This window comes from Pteropus alecto, unplaced genomic scaffold, assembly GCF_000325575.1.
Source record: "Pteropus alecto unplaced genomic scaffold, ASM32557v1 scaffold22, whole genome shotgun sequence".
Taxonomy (NCBI): domain Eukaryota; kingdom Metazoa; phylum Chordata; class Mammalia; order Chiroptera; family Pteropodidae; genus Pteropus; species Pteropus alecto.
In genome coordinates, this window is record NW_006434839.1 from 9,190,318 (window position 1) to 9,207,713 (window position 17,396).

General features: G+C 39.4%; 1 protein-coding gene and 1 pseudogene across 1 annotated transcript in view; both read right to left on the reverse strand.

Annotated features, from left to right (window-relative positions):
- CPA2 (carboxypeptidase A2) overlaps positions 1 to 5,990 on the reverse strand; it is a 21,460-nt gene extending 15,470 nt beyond the window's left edge. Inside the window, exons 1-5 of the mRNA XM_006910519.1 lie at positions 5,906 to 5,990; positions 3,967 to 4,048; positions 3,181 to 3,315; positions 1,946 to 2,041; positions 98 to 199 (exon numbers count right to left, since the gene is read on the reverse strand). Of these exons, the coding sequence (XP_006910581.1) occupies positions 98 to 199; positions 1,946 to 2,041; positions 3,181 to 3,315; positions 3,967 to 4,048; positions 5,906 to 5,970 (480 nt within the window). The 5' untranslated portion in view covers positions 5,971 to 5,990. The remainder of the gene's footprint in view (positions 1 to 97; positions 200 to 1,945; positions 2,042 to 3,180; positions 3,316 to 3,966; positions 4,049 to 5,905) is intronic.
- A 7,453-nt stretch (positions 5,991 to 13,443) lies between these two features.
- Positions 13,444 to 13,562, reverse strand: LOC112478737 (annotated as a pseudogene).
- Between the last annotated feature and the right edge of the window lie 3,834 nt (positions 13,563 to 17,396).

The window sequence follows — 17,396 nt, forward strand, 5'->3', positions numbered from 1 at the left end:
AACCGCTCTGCAGGCCGCGCTGGGAGCGACAGCCCGCCTGGGAGGAGCAGGATTCCAGAAGCATCGGGAGGAAAATCCACCGCCGCGACCTGTGTACCTTGAGCACGTTCAGGGGCCGTTTTTCGAAAGAATACCCAATATTCACTTTGCTCACTAGGCCAGGGTGCTCAGCCTCGAGGTTATCCATTTCTTGGGAAATCTGAAATGTTTAACACGAATAAATAAACACGTTTGCAAATGAATCATCTGAGGTATGCATTAGCGACTTTCCTCTCCCTTAAATTCCCCCAGGACAAAGTGGCGAGGTCAGCGCGGCGGATGCCGTGGGATTAGGGACGTTCGAGGCAAAGCTGAAAGATGAGCCCCTGGGCATCTGCAGGGGCCGGGACGAGGGAAGCCATTTTGCGGCAGCGGAGCCGGCTCCTTCCAGCTTTGTCCTTAAAACAAAATGGCACTTCTCTGGCTTCGCTGTGGCTTTCCTCAGCCCAGCTCTGAGGTGGGCTTCCCCAGTCGGAAAGCTGCTCGCCCTCACTAGCAGAGGGACACAAATGGTGGTGGCACCAAAAGGAAAAAAAAAAAAAAAAAAGTGGGTTTCGAAGAGGCAGGCGGCACAAAACGCAGCAAGGCTAGTTCAGGAAAAGGCATTAGGGTGCCTGTCTCAGAGGCACTTGTCGCCAGCTACAGGAGCGCCTATTTGCAAGGTTGATTGAAATTCCGTGCAGCTGGGGCACCCAAGCTGCGTCCATTGCTGGGATTGAGACATGTCTGGGCGTGTGTGGAGAGTGAACGGCATGAACACAGTTTCTCCAGCTGTTGCCGGCATTTGTCCTCCAGGACACAGGCACCAATCTGTGAGGCCCACAAAGGCGAGAGCTCTTGTTTCTCTCGCTCCCTTCTCTCCCTCACTGTATTGGTCTCCAATTCCTTATCTGAAACCCTTAGGGGCCATATATGTTTCAAACTAAAATTTCTTTTTCTTTCTTTTCTTTTCTTTTTTTTTTTTTTTTGAACTTTAGGAAGGTAGGAAGTGCTATATGTTACGCATGTGGCATTGCTCCACATTCAAATATATTAATGTTTCTAGCCGTGACACAAATGGGTAGTCAGTTCAGGTCAGATCTGCCCCCAAATGAGCTTAGGTTATGTCAGGTTTTGCCACCAAAAAATTAGTGGGGAAATTTTGTTTTCAGAGTTCTTTGCATTTTATGATTCTTGATTTGGGGAATTAGTGCCTATTAGATACCTCCTCTCTGGCTCTTTCCTAATTCCCCAACTCTCCCCTTAAAATCCCAAATCTCTATCCCCTCATCCACTTCCCTCATCTCCCACCCCCAAATCAATTCGTGCAAATAAACCCCTGCGGGCGGAAGAAAAGCTGTCTGTCTCAAAAAGGCAAACGCAGCACTGCTCAAGTGCCCAGGTGGCAGCATGTGACCCAGGTAAAGGAAGGGGTCATTCTTCACACCAACAAAATTAGGAAAGACAGCAAAGACTGCACAAGACTTTGCTACCTTAAGATCTGGATGCTTTGAGCAGAGACCCCACCCTTGGCTAGAAGTCAGAGGTGCCAAGGTGTCCCCTGATTCTATCCTCAGTGGCAGCCATGAACCATACCTCTCAAATGGCTTTGTGAGCAGCACAGGTCAGAAACCAGCAAGGGGGCCCTGAGCAGAGAGCATGAGCATGGAAGGCCATTTGTATGTTCACCTAAGACACTCCTAGACCTTTCTGAAATAATGGGATGGCTGCTGGGATAGGCAGGTGGGCTTTAGGTCCTGATTTAAGGTAGTGACGCTAACACTGGCTGTGAAATCCTAGGGAAACTTGCAGAAAGAAGTTAGGAAATATGAGAATAATTTCCGTTAAATCACCAAGTGGATATATAGGTCTTGTCATCTGAGAAGAGAATGGTCCATTTCTCTGATGTTCAATTTGAAACACCTACCTCTTCCAAGGTGTGATAAGCCGCAAAGTTGAAGTTACCATTCCGTTCTCTTTTCTGATTAAATAACATTTCTTCATTCTCTTTGTCCAATAGAACCTAAGATAAACCGGTCATAACTATGATTAGTTTATAGCAATGCATTTTAACCTACAATTGTGAAGGAAATGGTGACACTCGGGTCCCCAGTCCTAAGCATTCCTATTCTTGTGCTATAGGCTTTGGGGTCATGCTTTTCGCTTATTCTGGCGGCACTCTGAAAGTGGATGGGGCATTAATGGGACTTCTCGCCAGCCAGATGCTGCAAATATAGGATGACAGTCCCATGGTTGTCCTGTGGCTCGTTCTACCAATCTGGGAATCCAGGGTGTATAGATGTAGATGTGAACAAAATCAACTCTGTGTCCTAGATTTCATTTCATTTGTAAGTTGCATGCTGTGACCTTTGACCAACTTCATAGCCCTTAGCAAGTATATCGAAGCTTTCTAGTTAACTATTGGTGTTCCTTAAAATGTAGCAATAAATATTTTTGTTAGCAACATCTGGAATGGCATGACAACCAAGATAAATTTCAAACCAGTAATAGTATTGATTGTAAACAATTATCTGTCACAAGACCACCAGGAAGTATGGCCCCTGGAACTACTGCACCCTTTGTCCCTTTGTCTTGCCAATCATTAGTACCCAAGTTATACTATAGGAAAAGGTACTGTAACAGGGGTCTGATACAAATTTGCTTAAAACTGCTGGGCCATCTGTCTGCTCTGGCCCTGAAGTAAACTACAGTTTACTATAGTAAATTCTGTTTTAGTTTATGGAGTTGCCCGCTTCATCTTTCCATCTGAAGGTACCTTCTCATTACGGTGGCCATTATACCTTTCCTCCACTGTCGGACACAGGGCCTAAGGTAACCTCCAATTAAAAACTTGATGAATAACACCTTTTACCTGTTTTGACTAACACCCATCAGTTTGCATTTTATATTTCATGCAGGAGACTCTTTTGCCCTTTCCTTTAAATTCTTTATTACCATTTCCCATTTGTGTCAAATGCAAAAAAAAAAAAAAAAGAGAGAGAGAGAGAGAAATGTCTCCCCAGGTGGCCTAGACTGCAGGTAGGCTGTAGTGGCACCCATGGGTCCCTTCCTTGGCAGAGGGTACCCAAGGATCAAAGATGATAGTCTTTCAGTTCATGTGGACCAGCAAGCCTCTGGAAGGGTGGTCTGTGGGGTAATTACCTGAACATCTTCAATCATGATGGAATAAGCAATGTCCTGGGACTCCAAGAAAACTTTGACTTCCTGGACATTGACAAAGGGAACTCGAACATGGGCTGCCTCCCCTAGGATGGTGGGTGACTTCCAGAAATCAAGCTGAAAGGGATAAAAGGCTAAAGCAATGAGTGTGACCCACGGAAATGGACAGCTCAGCACCGATAGATTTCAAGAAATCAATTCATATCTATTTTATCTCAAGCCCACAAGTCTGGAATCATTGTGTAATCACTACAGTATTGTAAAAAGGGTTTTTAAATAGCCAAGCATTGGCATATGTGTTATAACCTCCCCCATGGTCAGATATTAAAACTGGCAGAAGGAAAAGATTATTTAAAACTATGGCAGTTTTTTTTTTTAACAGTTGACATTCAAGTGATCCAATTCATTTCATAACAGTATTAATACTATAAATTCTTTTAGGAGGGAAATAATGCATTGAAGTTGTGCAAATTTTTTTCAAAATAACTTCAATCTCTCTTTTCATTCTTATAATAAACCTGTGAGATAGAATGGTTTATTTATCCTCATTACACTGGGTGGAAAAATGAGACACGGGAAACATAGGTGACTTGCCCAATGCCACATAGCTGGGATAAGAGCCCAGACTTTCTGTATCCCAGCTCCATGAGTTAGCACTCCGCACACTGTCAGAGAAGACAAGATAACAGTCCAAAGTATGAGATCTCAGTCATTGCATCTAACTGCAGAGTAGTTTCTGGGAGACAGAAACCTCTGTAGGACAGATACCTGAAGATGTTCTTCAGCCTCCAATTCCACCAGAGTTTTTACTTGTTCTTCATTCCTTGGTATGATCTCAAGAACTTGGTCTCTAGAGAATATTAACCACACACATGACCTTAAAAGCAAAGCCTGGACATTGTTTCCTGTTGCTTTCTGCTCTTGTTAGTCTCCGCATGCCAAGGGGTTAATGCAGCAGTCAATAATCTCTTTGACGATCAAGAAACTAATAAATAGTACACTGACCCACATCCCCAGAACGAGGAGTTGATAGAATGGCTTTACTTCCCCCAAGGGTATGTTATCTAAATACTAATTAAGAGGTGTACCTGCTCCTAGCAGGAAGCATGCCATTTAAGTACCTTTCCTTAGCTAATGATTATACGCAAATAACATCTGCTGCTCATAAAGCATTGGCTTTTAAAATTTATCTGTTCTTGTTTTTCAGAAATAAGTTTTTAAAAACTGTAATAATTAGTTTGGAGCTTGTAAGAGGAATTGAATTCACATCTGGGTAGACCTAGGGTGTTTTTTTGCTGTTGTCAACTGAAATGTATCAGAGTTCCTCCTCCAAACCCCATTTACGTAGCCCAAACTTGGGGTATGCCTAGGGACAATTGGGACCCAGAAAAATTATGGTGTGCCTCCCTCTCCATGCACACATACACGTAATGAAGAATAAAGGATATCTAGGACACCTTGGCAGGAAAGAGAAATTGCAAAACAAGCAACCGCCTATCCTTAGAAAAAAAAGTAGAGTAGTAGAGCTGGATTCTTACAACCCTTCCCCGGTGAAAAATGTTTCTTTTTTATTCCTTTCTCCAAGTAGACTGACTTCCTGTGTCCCTTCCCTTCCCATTTGCGCAGTGGGGAATGGATTGGTAAAAAGAGCCATGTAACAGGGATGAGAATTCAGGTCTTCTGAAACCAAATGCCATGCAATTTCCAATAAACTCTAGTGGAATACATAAGTGGTAGAATGAGATCTTCAAGACTCTCCTGCCTTCAAGTATCCACCTGCCACAGATGGCCTGAAAATTTTTCCATTTGAGTCTCATTCCTTTTGGTTAATGCATAGACTCCCAGGAGTCCTCCTTCAAAATGGAAAGGCACTGGGAAAAGTAATGCATTAGGCTAATATTTCTTGGTATGTGTGCTAAGGAATAGTAGCCCTCTGAGTTGCTCAACAACAACAAAAAAAAAAGTGGAGAGGAGTGTGATAATGAAAAATACTGGGTAGATGCAGCACCCAGAATCCCCGTTATAGATTTACAATGCACACTAATTTAGTAAAGTACCTAGAAATCCTATAGTTTATTTAACTCTCTGGTTCCTAGATTTATTCGAATATCCACTTTTGGGGGCCAAATTTATTTGACCACTTCGTTAGTTCCCTGTAACACTCTTCAAGAAATGCTGCCTAAAGCTCTTTATAGAATCTCAAACCAAAGTGTTTTGAAGCAAAGATGAATCCTACAAAGCCATGAGAGTTGGATATGGGCTGAAATATGCAGCCCTGGTCCTCCCTGTTCATCAGATTCCACTGCAGGGCACTAGATCTGAAGATGGGGAGGCCTAGGGCTGACATGGAGGATGAAGCCCAGAAAGGTAGGGACGAGGCAGTGGGGGAGTAACTCATCACTTACTGACATGGTGCTGAGACAAATGGCCAAACCGCTTTATTTCCACATCCCTACATTCTGATCATCAGAGGGGAAAGTGAGTAAAGACCAAGAGAAATAGAGTATATGTGTTGTTTTCATTATTTTTCTTTAAATGTCACTCATCTCTTTTGTTGATCACTCACTCCTATTACTTCCATCATGCCTTCTCTAAATCTAAGAGAATTCTGAAAATGCTGAACACTCAACCCATTATTCTTCCACAATCCAGTGAGAGACTCTGAATCAGGTAAGCAAAATTCAAACAGGCATCAAGAGTAACTTACCCCACAAATGTTACTTGACAGTAGATATGCCCCAAAAGGGAACCAAAAAACAAGATCAACTTCATGGTCAAGGGTCTTCCCCAGAGTCTAGAATTCAGTGTCATTCCCGAACTTTATTTATAGGGACCACAGCTGAAGCTGATATGTCAGCAGTCTAAGAACTCAAGTGAATTCCCACATGGTAAAATTCCCACCTGCAGGTCAAATTCCCAAGGTTGTAGACACCCACCTGTATGATATCACCTGTGTGATATTTTCCATTCTTACGGTGAGATAACAAACTTTGATGGAAAGAAAGAAAAAACACTAACATATAGCAAGGGCAAATCCTATATTTATGATTTAGAATATAAAACGCTACTAACTCTACCCATTGATAGAAGCCAGATTAATAGACCTAGAGGTGAAAGTCCTTTCTGGGTCTCTGAGGAAAAAAAAAAAAAAAAAAAAGGCACAGCATGTATAGTAAATACTTGGGCATCCTATCACATTCCATTAGTTTGCTCATTTGTTTATTTTTATAATGTTTACCCTGAAACGCTGCAATCACTCAGTCCACACCTGCAGAATCTCCCTGTAGATGTGGGTCAGTCCAGTCCTCGCTCTATATTAAAACAAAACAGGAAGGCCCTTAAGTATTCCATTTGAACTGTCTCTAAAGTGATCCATCTGCAAATTGATGTCCCCATTTCTATGCTTTTTCCCAAAATGAAAACGTCTTTCTGATTGTGACAATGAAATTGCTTGTTATAGAAAGTTTAGATAAAATGGAAGTGTTTTACTTAATCACCAGTAATTTCTCCACCCAAAGAAAACCATTTGGTGTATATCTTTCTAAATTTCTGTGTTTTATAGCTTTTCCTGAAACAAAGATTAGATCCTATCATGTATTCTGATTTTTAAACAAATACTTTTTTAAATAAAGGCGATCTTCTCTTGTGTATAAGCATGTATCTACATTAATCTGACTTTGCTCTTCCTTGCAAAAGAAGAAATTACACCTACCTACTTTTAGGAATCATACGTTATTACATTAGTCATTTGCACACATTACATTCAGTCTAGCGAGGATCAACTACAGACACAAGGAAATTTTCGTCTGTCCTCTGTGTGTCAAATCCTTCATCTGCACACACTTTAACTCCCTGGGTTAGAATTCTTAGGCACCTACTTGAAGAGGAAAGGCACATATCTGGTGTTTTTGGTTTAAGAAACTCCTGGAATCACTTGATTTTTTAATTTTCCCAGGCATCCGTTGAAAATGGAAACCAAGAGACAGAGGCCATAATTCATCCTCATGTCCCGGCATCTACGGAGTAAACAGTAGTCACATGAATTGAAATGCGTGTACTTGGAGGAACAGTAAAAGTTTCTTGAAAAAGAAGGGGTTTAAATTGAGTCTTAGAGCACATAGGATTTGCCAAGGAGAGCCTGGATTTCTGGCGGTAGGGAAGCATGAGAAAGGTAGAAGATGGGGAAAACTCACTGCGCACATTTGGGTTCGGGAGGAAACGTGCCTCACTCAGGTTGACCTGCCCCTGGGTGTGGTGGGAAAGGTAAAATATGAGAAGGCAGGGCGGGATGGTAGAGGGCCTCACAGTCCAAACAGAGGAGTTTACCCTTGAAATGGAGAGCCTCAGAGGGTTTCTGAGCAGCTAGGTGATGATGAAGGCAGTATTGAGAATGAAGAACTTTACGGAATGGGTTGCATAGCAGTCATATTCTAAGCAGGGAGCCACGTAAGGAGCTTCGTAGAGAAATCCAGATTTTAAATGATGCATGTGGACTAGGTGGTGGTAGAGGGAATGGGTGAGATGGACTCAAAGAGGTATTTCAGTGGAATAATCACGAGTCCATGGTGAGCGACTGGTGCCTGACTGAGTAGAGAAGTCATGGAAAGGGTACTTTCCAGCGGCCAGATGGTCACCTCCATGGCAGCCTCTCAGCAGTTCTGCATCCAATTGCCACACCGTGTGATGTAACACCGTAAGAATTTGTTTTATCTCCCCTATAGTACTCTTTCAAAGAAGAGTTTTCACTGAGAAGTACCACCCAATGAATTGAATTCACTATAACTGTTAGGGACATGCTAGCTCTTATCCTGAAAATGATAGGGGAGATGAGCCTAGAGCCACAGTGGGGATCCAAGAGAAGCTTGGACCCTTCACTCCTGAGCCTAGAGTTAGTCCAAAGGAGAGAGAGGACTCCAGGATGAAGCCTGAGATGAGAAAAAAAGAACACTCCCCAGAATGGATGAAAATAGTCATTAAAAAATAAATAGAAGAAATTGGAGGAGGAGAAAGCACAAGCCTTAGTAGGAGGCTATAGGGAAAACTCCAGAAAGCACTGTTGTTTCTCTCAGTTAATGACAATACAAGCAGATCCTTATCAAAACAGAGCTCCATCCTTCTGCCCTTCATTATTCTAGGGGCTGGATAAAATCTGTTTAGATAGCTATATTGAAGTATGCATGACATACAATAACCTGCATATATTTAAGATATGCAATTTGATAAGTTTTGACATACGTATACATCCATGAAATTATCATCACAATCAACATCATGAACATGTGCATAACCCCCAATAAAAACTGTTTTTGAGAACTACAGAGAAAATCTCCAGACGGAAAGAGATCATTGAAGACCCCTTTGCTTTGAGGATGAGGAACCAAGACCCCAAGAGGGAAAGTGATTTACACAAAGCCCAAGGGCTGATCTGGGGTTGGAGCAGGCACGAGAAGTTCCATTCTCAGACTCAGGGGCACTGCTCTGACACTCTGGACTGTCCAGTTATCCAAGATAATTCTTCTCAGCTCTAGGAAAAGACCATTTCAGACCAAACACTTACTTATCAACCTATCCCTGGGGAAGCTGTAATTTGAAAAGAGAAAAATGATAGCTCTCTTTAGAAAAGTGCTCTAATAGCATGTTACTTCCTATTAGGGATGATGTTAGGCACACTTCTCATTTTTGCCCTTTAACCTTAGAAAGTGAGTAGCCTAATAGTAGGAAGAGTAAGACACTAAATGGAACCACAGGAGAACTGCCTACAAATTCAATCTTCCAGTCGTTACCAGATTCAAAAGCACTTCGAAATCAAAACTCTGAATGCCTTTGCATGTAGAAACAGTATTACTTATAGTAAAAAGAGTTTTACAGCTCTGTTGGTAAACTATTAATGATACATTTCAGAACATTACAGATTAAATAGACTTCTGAGTTCTGACTAAAAAATACACAAAATTATAGTGTCTGAAAAAGATGTTCTCCAAATATCAATCAACCAAACTTGAAACCAAATTTTCCATCAGAGAAAGATAAAGATTATATCAGAATTGCTTGGTTCTCAGCTGCACATGAGCAAGGTGACTCAAAATTTTTATGGGATTGCTTTGTTTTGACAAATATGCCATCGTTATGTAATATGTTTGTATCAGGGAATCTGGGTAAAAGAAGCACAGGAACTCTCAATACTATCTTGGCAACTTTGCCATAAATCTAAAGTTATTCCAAAAATTACTCCAAAATAAAAAGTGTTTTTAAAAATTAAAAACCTTCAGGAAGTCACGTACCAAAACAATGAAAATGCAGTCAATATACAGTGGGAAATATCTGCACATATATTTTAAAGGGTTAATATCCTTACTATGTAGACAGCACTTACAAAAGTCTAGAAAAAAAAATCTTGTGTAAAATGGACAATAATAAAAATAGGCAGGTCAAACAGACACACATACATATATGCAAATATATGGCCAAATATTAAAAAATGTTCAATATCTACAGTAATCAAAGAAATGCTATTTTTTAAAAAGAGATAGCATTTTTTTCAGCAATTAGGTTAGCAGAGTTGTTTGCTTTTTTGGTTACGGTGGATGTTTGCTTAGTTGTTTTTGTTTTTGTTTAGTTTTCAATTACATACGATATTAGTTTCAGGTATACAAAATAGTGATTAGGCAGTTATATACCTTACAAAGTGATCACCCCAGTAAGTCTAGGACCTATCTGAGACCAGAGTTGTTACAATATTTTTGATTATATTCCCTTTGCTGGCCTTTACATCCCTATGACTATTTTTATAACTGACAATTAGTACTTCTTAATTTCTTTCACCTTTTTCACCCATACCTAGAAATAAATTTAAGCAAGGGGGTAAAATACCTATACCAGAAAACTTGAAGAAAGAAATTGTAGATACAAATAAATGGAAAGATACACTGTGCTCCTGGATAGGAATAATTAACATATTAAAATGTCCATACTACTCAAAGCAAACTACAGATTCAATGCTTGTGTTTAATATTACCGAGAATTGGTGAGGATTTGGGAAGATGGGCACTAGTGGAAGAGCGAACACAGTTACAGCTTTCTGAGAGAGATTTGGCACTTCAAATCCAAAAACTTTCAGATATGGACCTCTGTGCCTATCATTCTTCTTTCTTTCAGGAATCAATTCTGAGGCACTCATCATGGACACACACAAAGATTTGCCTACAATTTATATTGTTTAAAATGGTAAAAAATTAGAAAAATCCTAGTGTTGGTTAAATCAAGCAGAGCAAATCCACACCAACCAAAGATGAGGTGACCATTAAAAATGATGCTGTATAAGAAACTATGAATATGTAAAGACATGAAAAGATGTTTATGGAACATCAAGTTGTTTTTAAGGAGGCTTACAAAACAAAACATACATTCAAAATGATTATATAGGAAAGAGATACTCCAAAAGAATAACCCAGTGATTTGGCTGCACAGATTTGCCAAAATTTCTGTGTAGTTAAGTTGCTTTAATGTTCTTCATCTTGCTTATAATTTAAATTTTTAAAAAGGTGGGGGGAAAGACCAAATATCCTTCTGATGTGGGAAGCCACGATCTCAGCATCTTTCCTTATACCTTGATCCCAATCTAGTTTGGGGTCTCTCTTGGTACTGTGCTTTCTAGCCTGCCTTTCCCTTTGGTCTGTGAGTTCCCAATTTGGGTTCACCCTTATACTCCATTTTCCTACCTACCCATCCTTTGGGACTCCCCAGAGCTCACCACCCTGCCCGCTCTCTGCTGCCCCCTCCTGCCACCAGCAGACAACCACTGTGTGAATTTGTGGGACCCAGCTTACACTGGACCCTAGGCTTCTCCTTCCAAAGACAGCCTTTGCACTTGCTTGGGTTTAAAATCCATTACACATTTATATATATATATTAAGTCAGTTGGGAAGAACAGACAGGCTCCATAGATCGTTGCCGTTTGCAACACCAGATTGGAAGACCTCCAGTATATAACTATCCGTCCTGCCTCAGCTGGAAGTAAATGGAGCCATCCAACACCATGTATGAAGATCTATCTCCTCATCCTCTCTTTCTGCATCAGGTTTCCATTTATGATTGCCCCAGTCCTGGATCTATGAATGGATTACTCATTTCTGGAATACTTACTTTGCGACGGGTACTGTTAAGTCATAGGGGTCCAAAGATTAATAAGATTTTATCAGCTGAGAGCTCAATGTCTAGACCAGCACTGTCCAGTAGATGATGGAAATGTGCTCTATCCACACTGTCCAATAATGTAGCCACCAGACACACATGGCTATTGACCACTTGAAATGTGACTGGTGTGATTGGGGTACTGAATTTTTTATTTTATTTTAATTGGTTTAACTTAAATTTAAAAACTGAAACAGTGTAAAATATTTTTTCCTTTAAACACACTTTAATGATTTGGTAGGACATTGTAACTATTGAACATTTAGCATCCAAATTGAGATTTGCTGTAAATGTAAAATGCACACCAGACTTCAAAGACTTAGTATGAAAATTAGAATGTAAAATATCTCATTAACAATTTTTATATTCATTACATGTCAAAGCGGTAGTATTTGGGGCATATTGGGTTAAAAACATGTTATTGAAATTGCACTTGTTTCCTTTTACTTTTTTATGCAGTTACTAGAAAATTTTAAATTTCGTATGTGGCTTGCATTAAATTTCTGTTAGATAGCACTGGTCTACAGAAAAAAAATAGTGATATTTAAACAGTCTCCTACTAACATATGCTATAATTTCCTGGAAACGTGCACAAAGTCTAATGCATAAAAGTTAAACAATACACTTACCTGGGGTAGTTTATTCTCGAGAGCTAAAAAAAAAATCACAGAATCCCTAATTTCAACCTGCATTAAATAACAGCCTTTTTCCAGTTGCAAAAGTAACTCATGCTACTTATTAAAAATTGAAACATTACAGAAATAACTCAGTAAGTTAAGGTATCCCCAGAGATAATTAACAGTTTGAGCTATATAAAAACATGTTGTTACTATTGTCTATTTTTGTAAGTGTGATATTATACTGCATTTTGGCAAGAGCTGAATCGTATTCCACTATATGCGTATACTATAATTTATTTAACCAGTCTCTTATTTATGGCATCCAGTTTTTACTATTTCACAGCATACTACAAGGAACACTTCCGTACTACCTTTTTTATACTTTTTAGATTTTTTTTTTTTTGCTTCTAAAATAATATTCTCATAGTAAAAACATTCAAACATTACTGAAAACTATAACACAAAAATGAGACAACCTCTCATGTTGCCCACCCCGACTCCCCTGCCCTAATCTGTACCCTTGATGACTGTTACCAGTGGTATATATTCCAACAGAATTCTTTTTTCTGTGTCTACATTTACGAGCTTATCTTTTTCTCTTAAAAAATTTTAGACAGACTATACATAGATTTAAATTACTTTTTAACTTAAAAATAATATTTGGACACCTTTCCATGTCAGTGCATATACTTAAGCTACTAATAAATGTTCATCAAAAAGAAACTAGTTTAATAAATAATTACATCTATATATACACACACACAATTAATCCTGTGCATTTATTAAAAGGAAATTAGATAGATCTTTACAAATGAACATGGAATGATGTCAAAAATATATTTATAAGCAAAAAAGGCAAGTGGTTGAATAGTGTGTATTGCAATTCAACTTTTTTAAGAAAAATCATATTTATACAATTATCCCTATCCAAATCTATTTATTTCTAAATTCAGACAGCAAGAGTTAAAGTTTAGGTAGTGAACTCCGGTAGTGAAGGACGTTAAGTTTTCTAAATGTATTCAGCTCTAAAGTTTCAGATAGTGAATAGCAAGAGTTGGGGTGAGGAGAAACATAGCTCAAAATATTTATCTGAGTCTGTTCAGTTCCTAGGTTTGAAAAGCAAGAGTTCAGCTTATCACATGTGTTTATGCACAAAAACGGTCTGGAAATAATATGCGTAGAACTGTTAGCAGTAATCATCTTTGGGATGGAATTTTCTTTCTATTTTAACATAACTGTGTTATTTGAATTTCTTACAATGCGCATGGGTACTTCTATTCAGAAAATAACACAATAAAAATGTCACTTTAAAAAAAGCAGATTCAGAGGATATGGCAACCTAAGCAGATATGATACTTCAATGAATATTCTATCTATATTTTTTGTATGTCTTAAAGGATATTTCTGTTGGATCAGTTTGTTGTTTTTTTTTTAATGCCTACAGCACCCAGTCTTCCTAGGTGGTCTCCCATCCAAGTACTAACCAAGCCCTACCCTGCTTAGCTTCCTCGATCAGACAGGATCGGGCGCCTTCAGGGTGGCATGGCCACAGACTGGACCAATTCTTAATAACAGAATTGCTAGGTCACAAAGTGTGAGCATTTTTTTGTATTCCCTCTGAAGAAATTATACCAGTTTTCTTTCCCACTAACATAGCTTTGAGGCCTGATTCCCACAGCTTCCCAATACTGGCGTAATCACTTAGGGGATCTTTACCAATCTGAAATAAGAAGAATATTTCATTGTTTTATTTTGTATTTCTTTAATTATTTGTGAGATTGAGCATCTTTTTATGTATTTATTGGTCATTCAGAATTCCTTTTCTATAAACTTTCTATTCACATATTCTGGCCATTTTTCTCCAAGTTGTTTGACTTTCTCTTATTTTTAAACTCTTTCTGAATTCCCAGGCCTTCACAAAACAGACCATAATTTTCACAGGTATGCCACAGGCTGCAGTACTTTTAAAGTTCCTAGAGTGATCCACTGTATAGCCAGATCTGAGAACTACTAGGTAGAATAAATGCCAGCAATAAACATTGGTAATAATAGAGGAAAGAGGCATGAGAACTACATAAATTGACTAAATATTAAGCCAGGTTAGGTTCAGAGCCTGCCACATGCTGCTAGGCACGGGCAGCAGAGGGGAACCTACAGAAAGATTCTTGCTGAGATTACAAACTACTTCCCCATGACTTTAGTGCTGCATACCCATACCCAGAAAAGAAAACAAATTAGAACTAAATTCCTTGGACACTCAGTCTCTCTCTCATTCTGTCTTTGAGAGGAGACCATGCCTCTGTCTGTGGAGTGTTATACCTTCTCTAATAAACTTTCCTTTTGTCTCAAAAAACAAAACAAACAAAAAAAAAACCTCTTTAGGTATTAGGGATATTAAGGTTTGCCCTAATTTTGTGTTCCTACGTTTTTCCCAGCTTGTCTTTTCACTTTATTAACTGTGTTCTTCTCCCTCCTTCTCTCTCTCTCTCTCTCTCTCTCTCTCTCTCTCTCTCTCTCTCTCTCTCCATATTTAAATATGTTTATGCAGTCCAAGTATCAGTCTTTTCCTTTAAGGTTCTGGATTTTATCTCTATTATGCTTGGAAAAGTCCTCCTTATTTTAAAATTAGGGAACTTTTTACTATCGCTTTTTTCTAGTTCTTTTATGGTTTCTTTGCTTTATCTTCCAATCTTGTTCCATCTGGAATTAATATTTATATCAGAAATTAGTTCACATCACTTTTCAGATATATTCTTCAGATATATATTTTTCAGCATTTTATATGTTCTTTAATTTTGATCCTCCCCCCCAAAAGAACAGTCAACAGGCTTAAGTCCAAATACGTGATTGATGCTAAAATGCACCCCTTCCAGCATGTCTAATGATTTCCAGCTTCATCTCAATTGAACTAAATTTATTAAAATCTACTCTTCTTATCACTAACATTGACACATTCATTTTTCCATGTATAAATGTCAAGGACTAAATATGCAAATAGATGTACAAACACTGATGCGCAAAGATATTGATGCCATTAAAACTAAACAATGTAGTCGTTTGAAAAGTTCATTCATGAGCTCAAATACAAAAATTCAAGTTCTGAGAGTTTAATCAATGCACGCTGTCCGAAATGTCCAGTTGTTTGAACATCAAACATACGAGAGGAAAGATTGGAGTTCATTACAGTAAGACATGATCAGGGCTATATCAGGTCTCAGCTTTCCTGGGAGAGCCACAGAAAATGTTACAGAGGGGTGGTTTTTGAGACTTGTCTTAAAACTGAAGAGAGGTTCAACATTTGAAGTCCAACATTTAAAGATTTGGTGACTGGCTTTTCAGGCAGAGGAATCAAGTGTGGGAAGGTGGCCAGGCCAGAAAGTGTTTCCTAAAGTCCTGATACCACCTTTCTCCACCCTCCCAACTTCCCCTCATCAAGAGAGAAAGATCTAACACCAGACTTACTCTTACTGATTATTTGACCTCATTCACAATCAAAGTATTACTTCAACCCTGCATTTAAATTTTTTTATCTTATCTTATTTTTAATTGTGTAATAAAAGGCTTTTCCCTACTTAAAAGAACTTCAGACAAAAAGCAAAGCAGATCAAGAGATGTTACAGGAGATGGCCGAATGACCTAATTTAGTCCTTTGTTGGTATGGTAACCTAGGGTACCAGGTGGCCTCGGCTTCTCCCATCATGCCCCTCCTCAACCGCAGAAGGTAATAGTCTCCTTTTTGTCAAGGCCTGGACCCTACCTTCCCACAGATCCCCTCCTTCCACACCTGCCCAACTGCACACCCAGCCTTTTTCCCTTTCTCAGTCCAAGCCCCTCACATCTCCCCTAGTCCCAATACACCCAAATCATTATGATACTGAAAGAAGTATTTTTTCAATGTTATTTAAAAACTTAATCCTACTTCCTCTACTCCCTGAGCCCCAGGACTCTGCGCATTTGAAATTAATTAAAAGATTTTAATACCAGAATTCCCAATTTAGCGGCCATCAGTATATATCCCTGAATCTCCTATGTGACTTATGGATTTTCTGAAAAGCGTGTTGTGTGTTGTTCTCTTTCGGCAGTGATATGCCGGAGACATCTCGGACCGGCTCTCCAGAGCCAGTGTGCTCATTTCTTCCCAATTCCACATTCAGTGATGTCACCTTGGTGGCCTGAACTAAGTAAGTGTGGGAGCATTTATATCATGGAAATCAGCAAGTGCAACAAAATCAAGGCTTTTAACGATCAGAGGCGACTGTTAAACATTTACCAACACACCATTGTTTTAAGAATTCTTTTGGTTTCCAGTAATAGAAACCCGCTCGAGCTAGTATAAGCAGGAAGGGGAATTTATTATAAGAATCTGTTAGCCAAGTGTCATGATGTCTGTGGGTGAGTAAAGAGACGGGCCTCAGGGAGTAACAGCTCTAAATCCATTCACCTAAAGAGACTGATATCTTTCCTGATCCCAATTCCAAATTCTCAAGAAGAGACTTTGAGAAGGAAGTCCTACTGAAATCAGTGCCTGGATGAGCTGAAGGTGGGGTGGGAACAGACAGGATCGCACTGCACCAACATTCATGAGACTTGGGAAATAAGAGGCTCCCAAAAAGAAGAGGCAGTCAACCCAAAAAGGCCCACCCACAACCTTTATAAAGACATTTTCTCAGCTATCAATAGCTCTCACCATCATCGCCACAGGCAAAGCCACAGGCCCCATCAAAGGAGTGCATGCGATTTATTCAGTATTTAACACCTGAAGCATTATAGAGCTCTTTCTAGGTAAAAGGAGCAGTTTTAAAAATTATAGAAGATCAGAAGATGACTAAGATCCTGTATTGGCTGCAAGTAATAGAAAAGCCAACTTAAAATGCTTAAATGATAAGGGGAGTTTTCTTGCCTAATAAGAAGTCAGATAGTAGTATGTTTCCAGAATTTGTTAATTCAGCAGCTCAGGACCCAATCTTCATAGTCTCACCCCGACACGTTCAGAGTAATGCCTTCTACGGACAAGGGTAATCACGATTGCAGTGATCACGTGCAGACTTGACATCATCCACTAAACAAAAAAGAACCATTTCTTCCCTGTGCAGGTCTTTTTTAAGACTGAAGAAATTTTTCTCAGATCACCCCCACCGGCAAACTACCCTTTCCAGAATTAGATCATGAACCCATGCATGAACCATTCATTGACAAGGGGAATGGCACCGCTACGGTTGGCTTACAGCAATTGGGACCAAACTCTTAAGTCTTTAAGCGAAGGGGAACAATGGAACAAAATGAGGATCTGCTAGAATGGAAGGAAAACAATCAAAGGAGGCGGCCACAGACCCTTTCTGCTTCTGAAGGGGTACAATCAGAGAAAAGAGACAAAAAGACTCTGGCCCT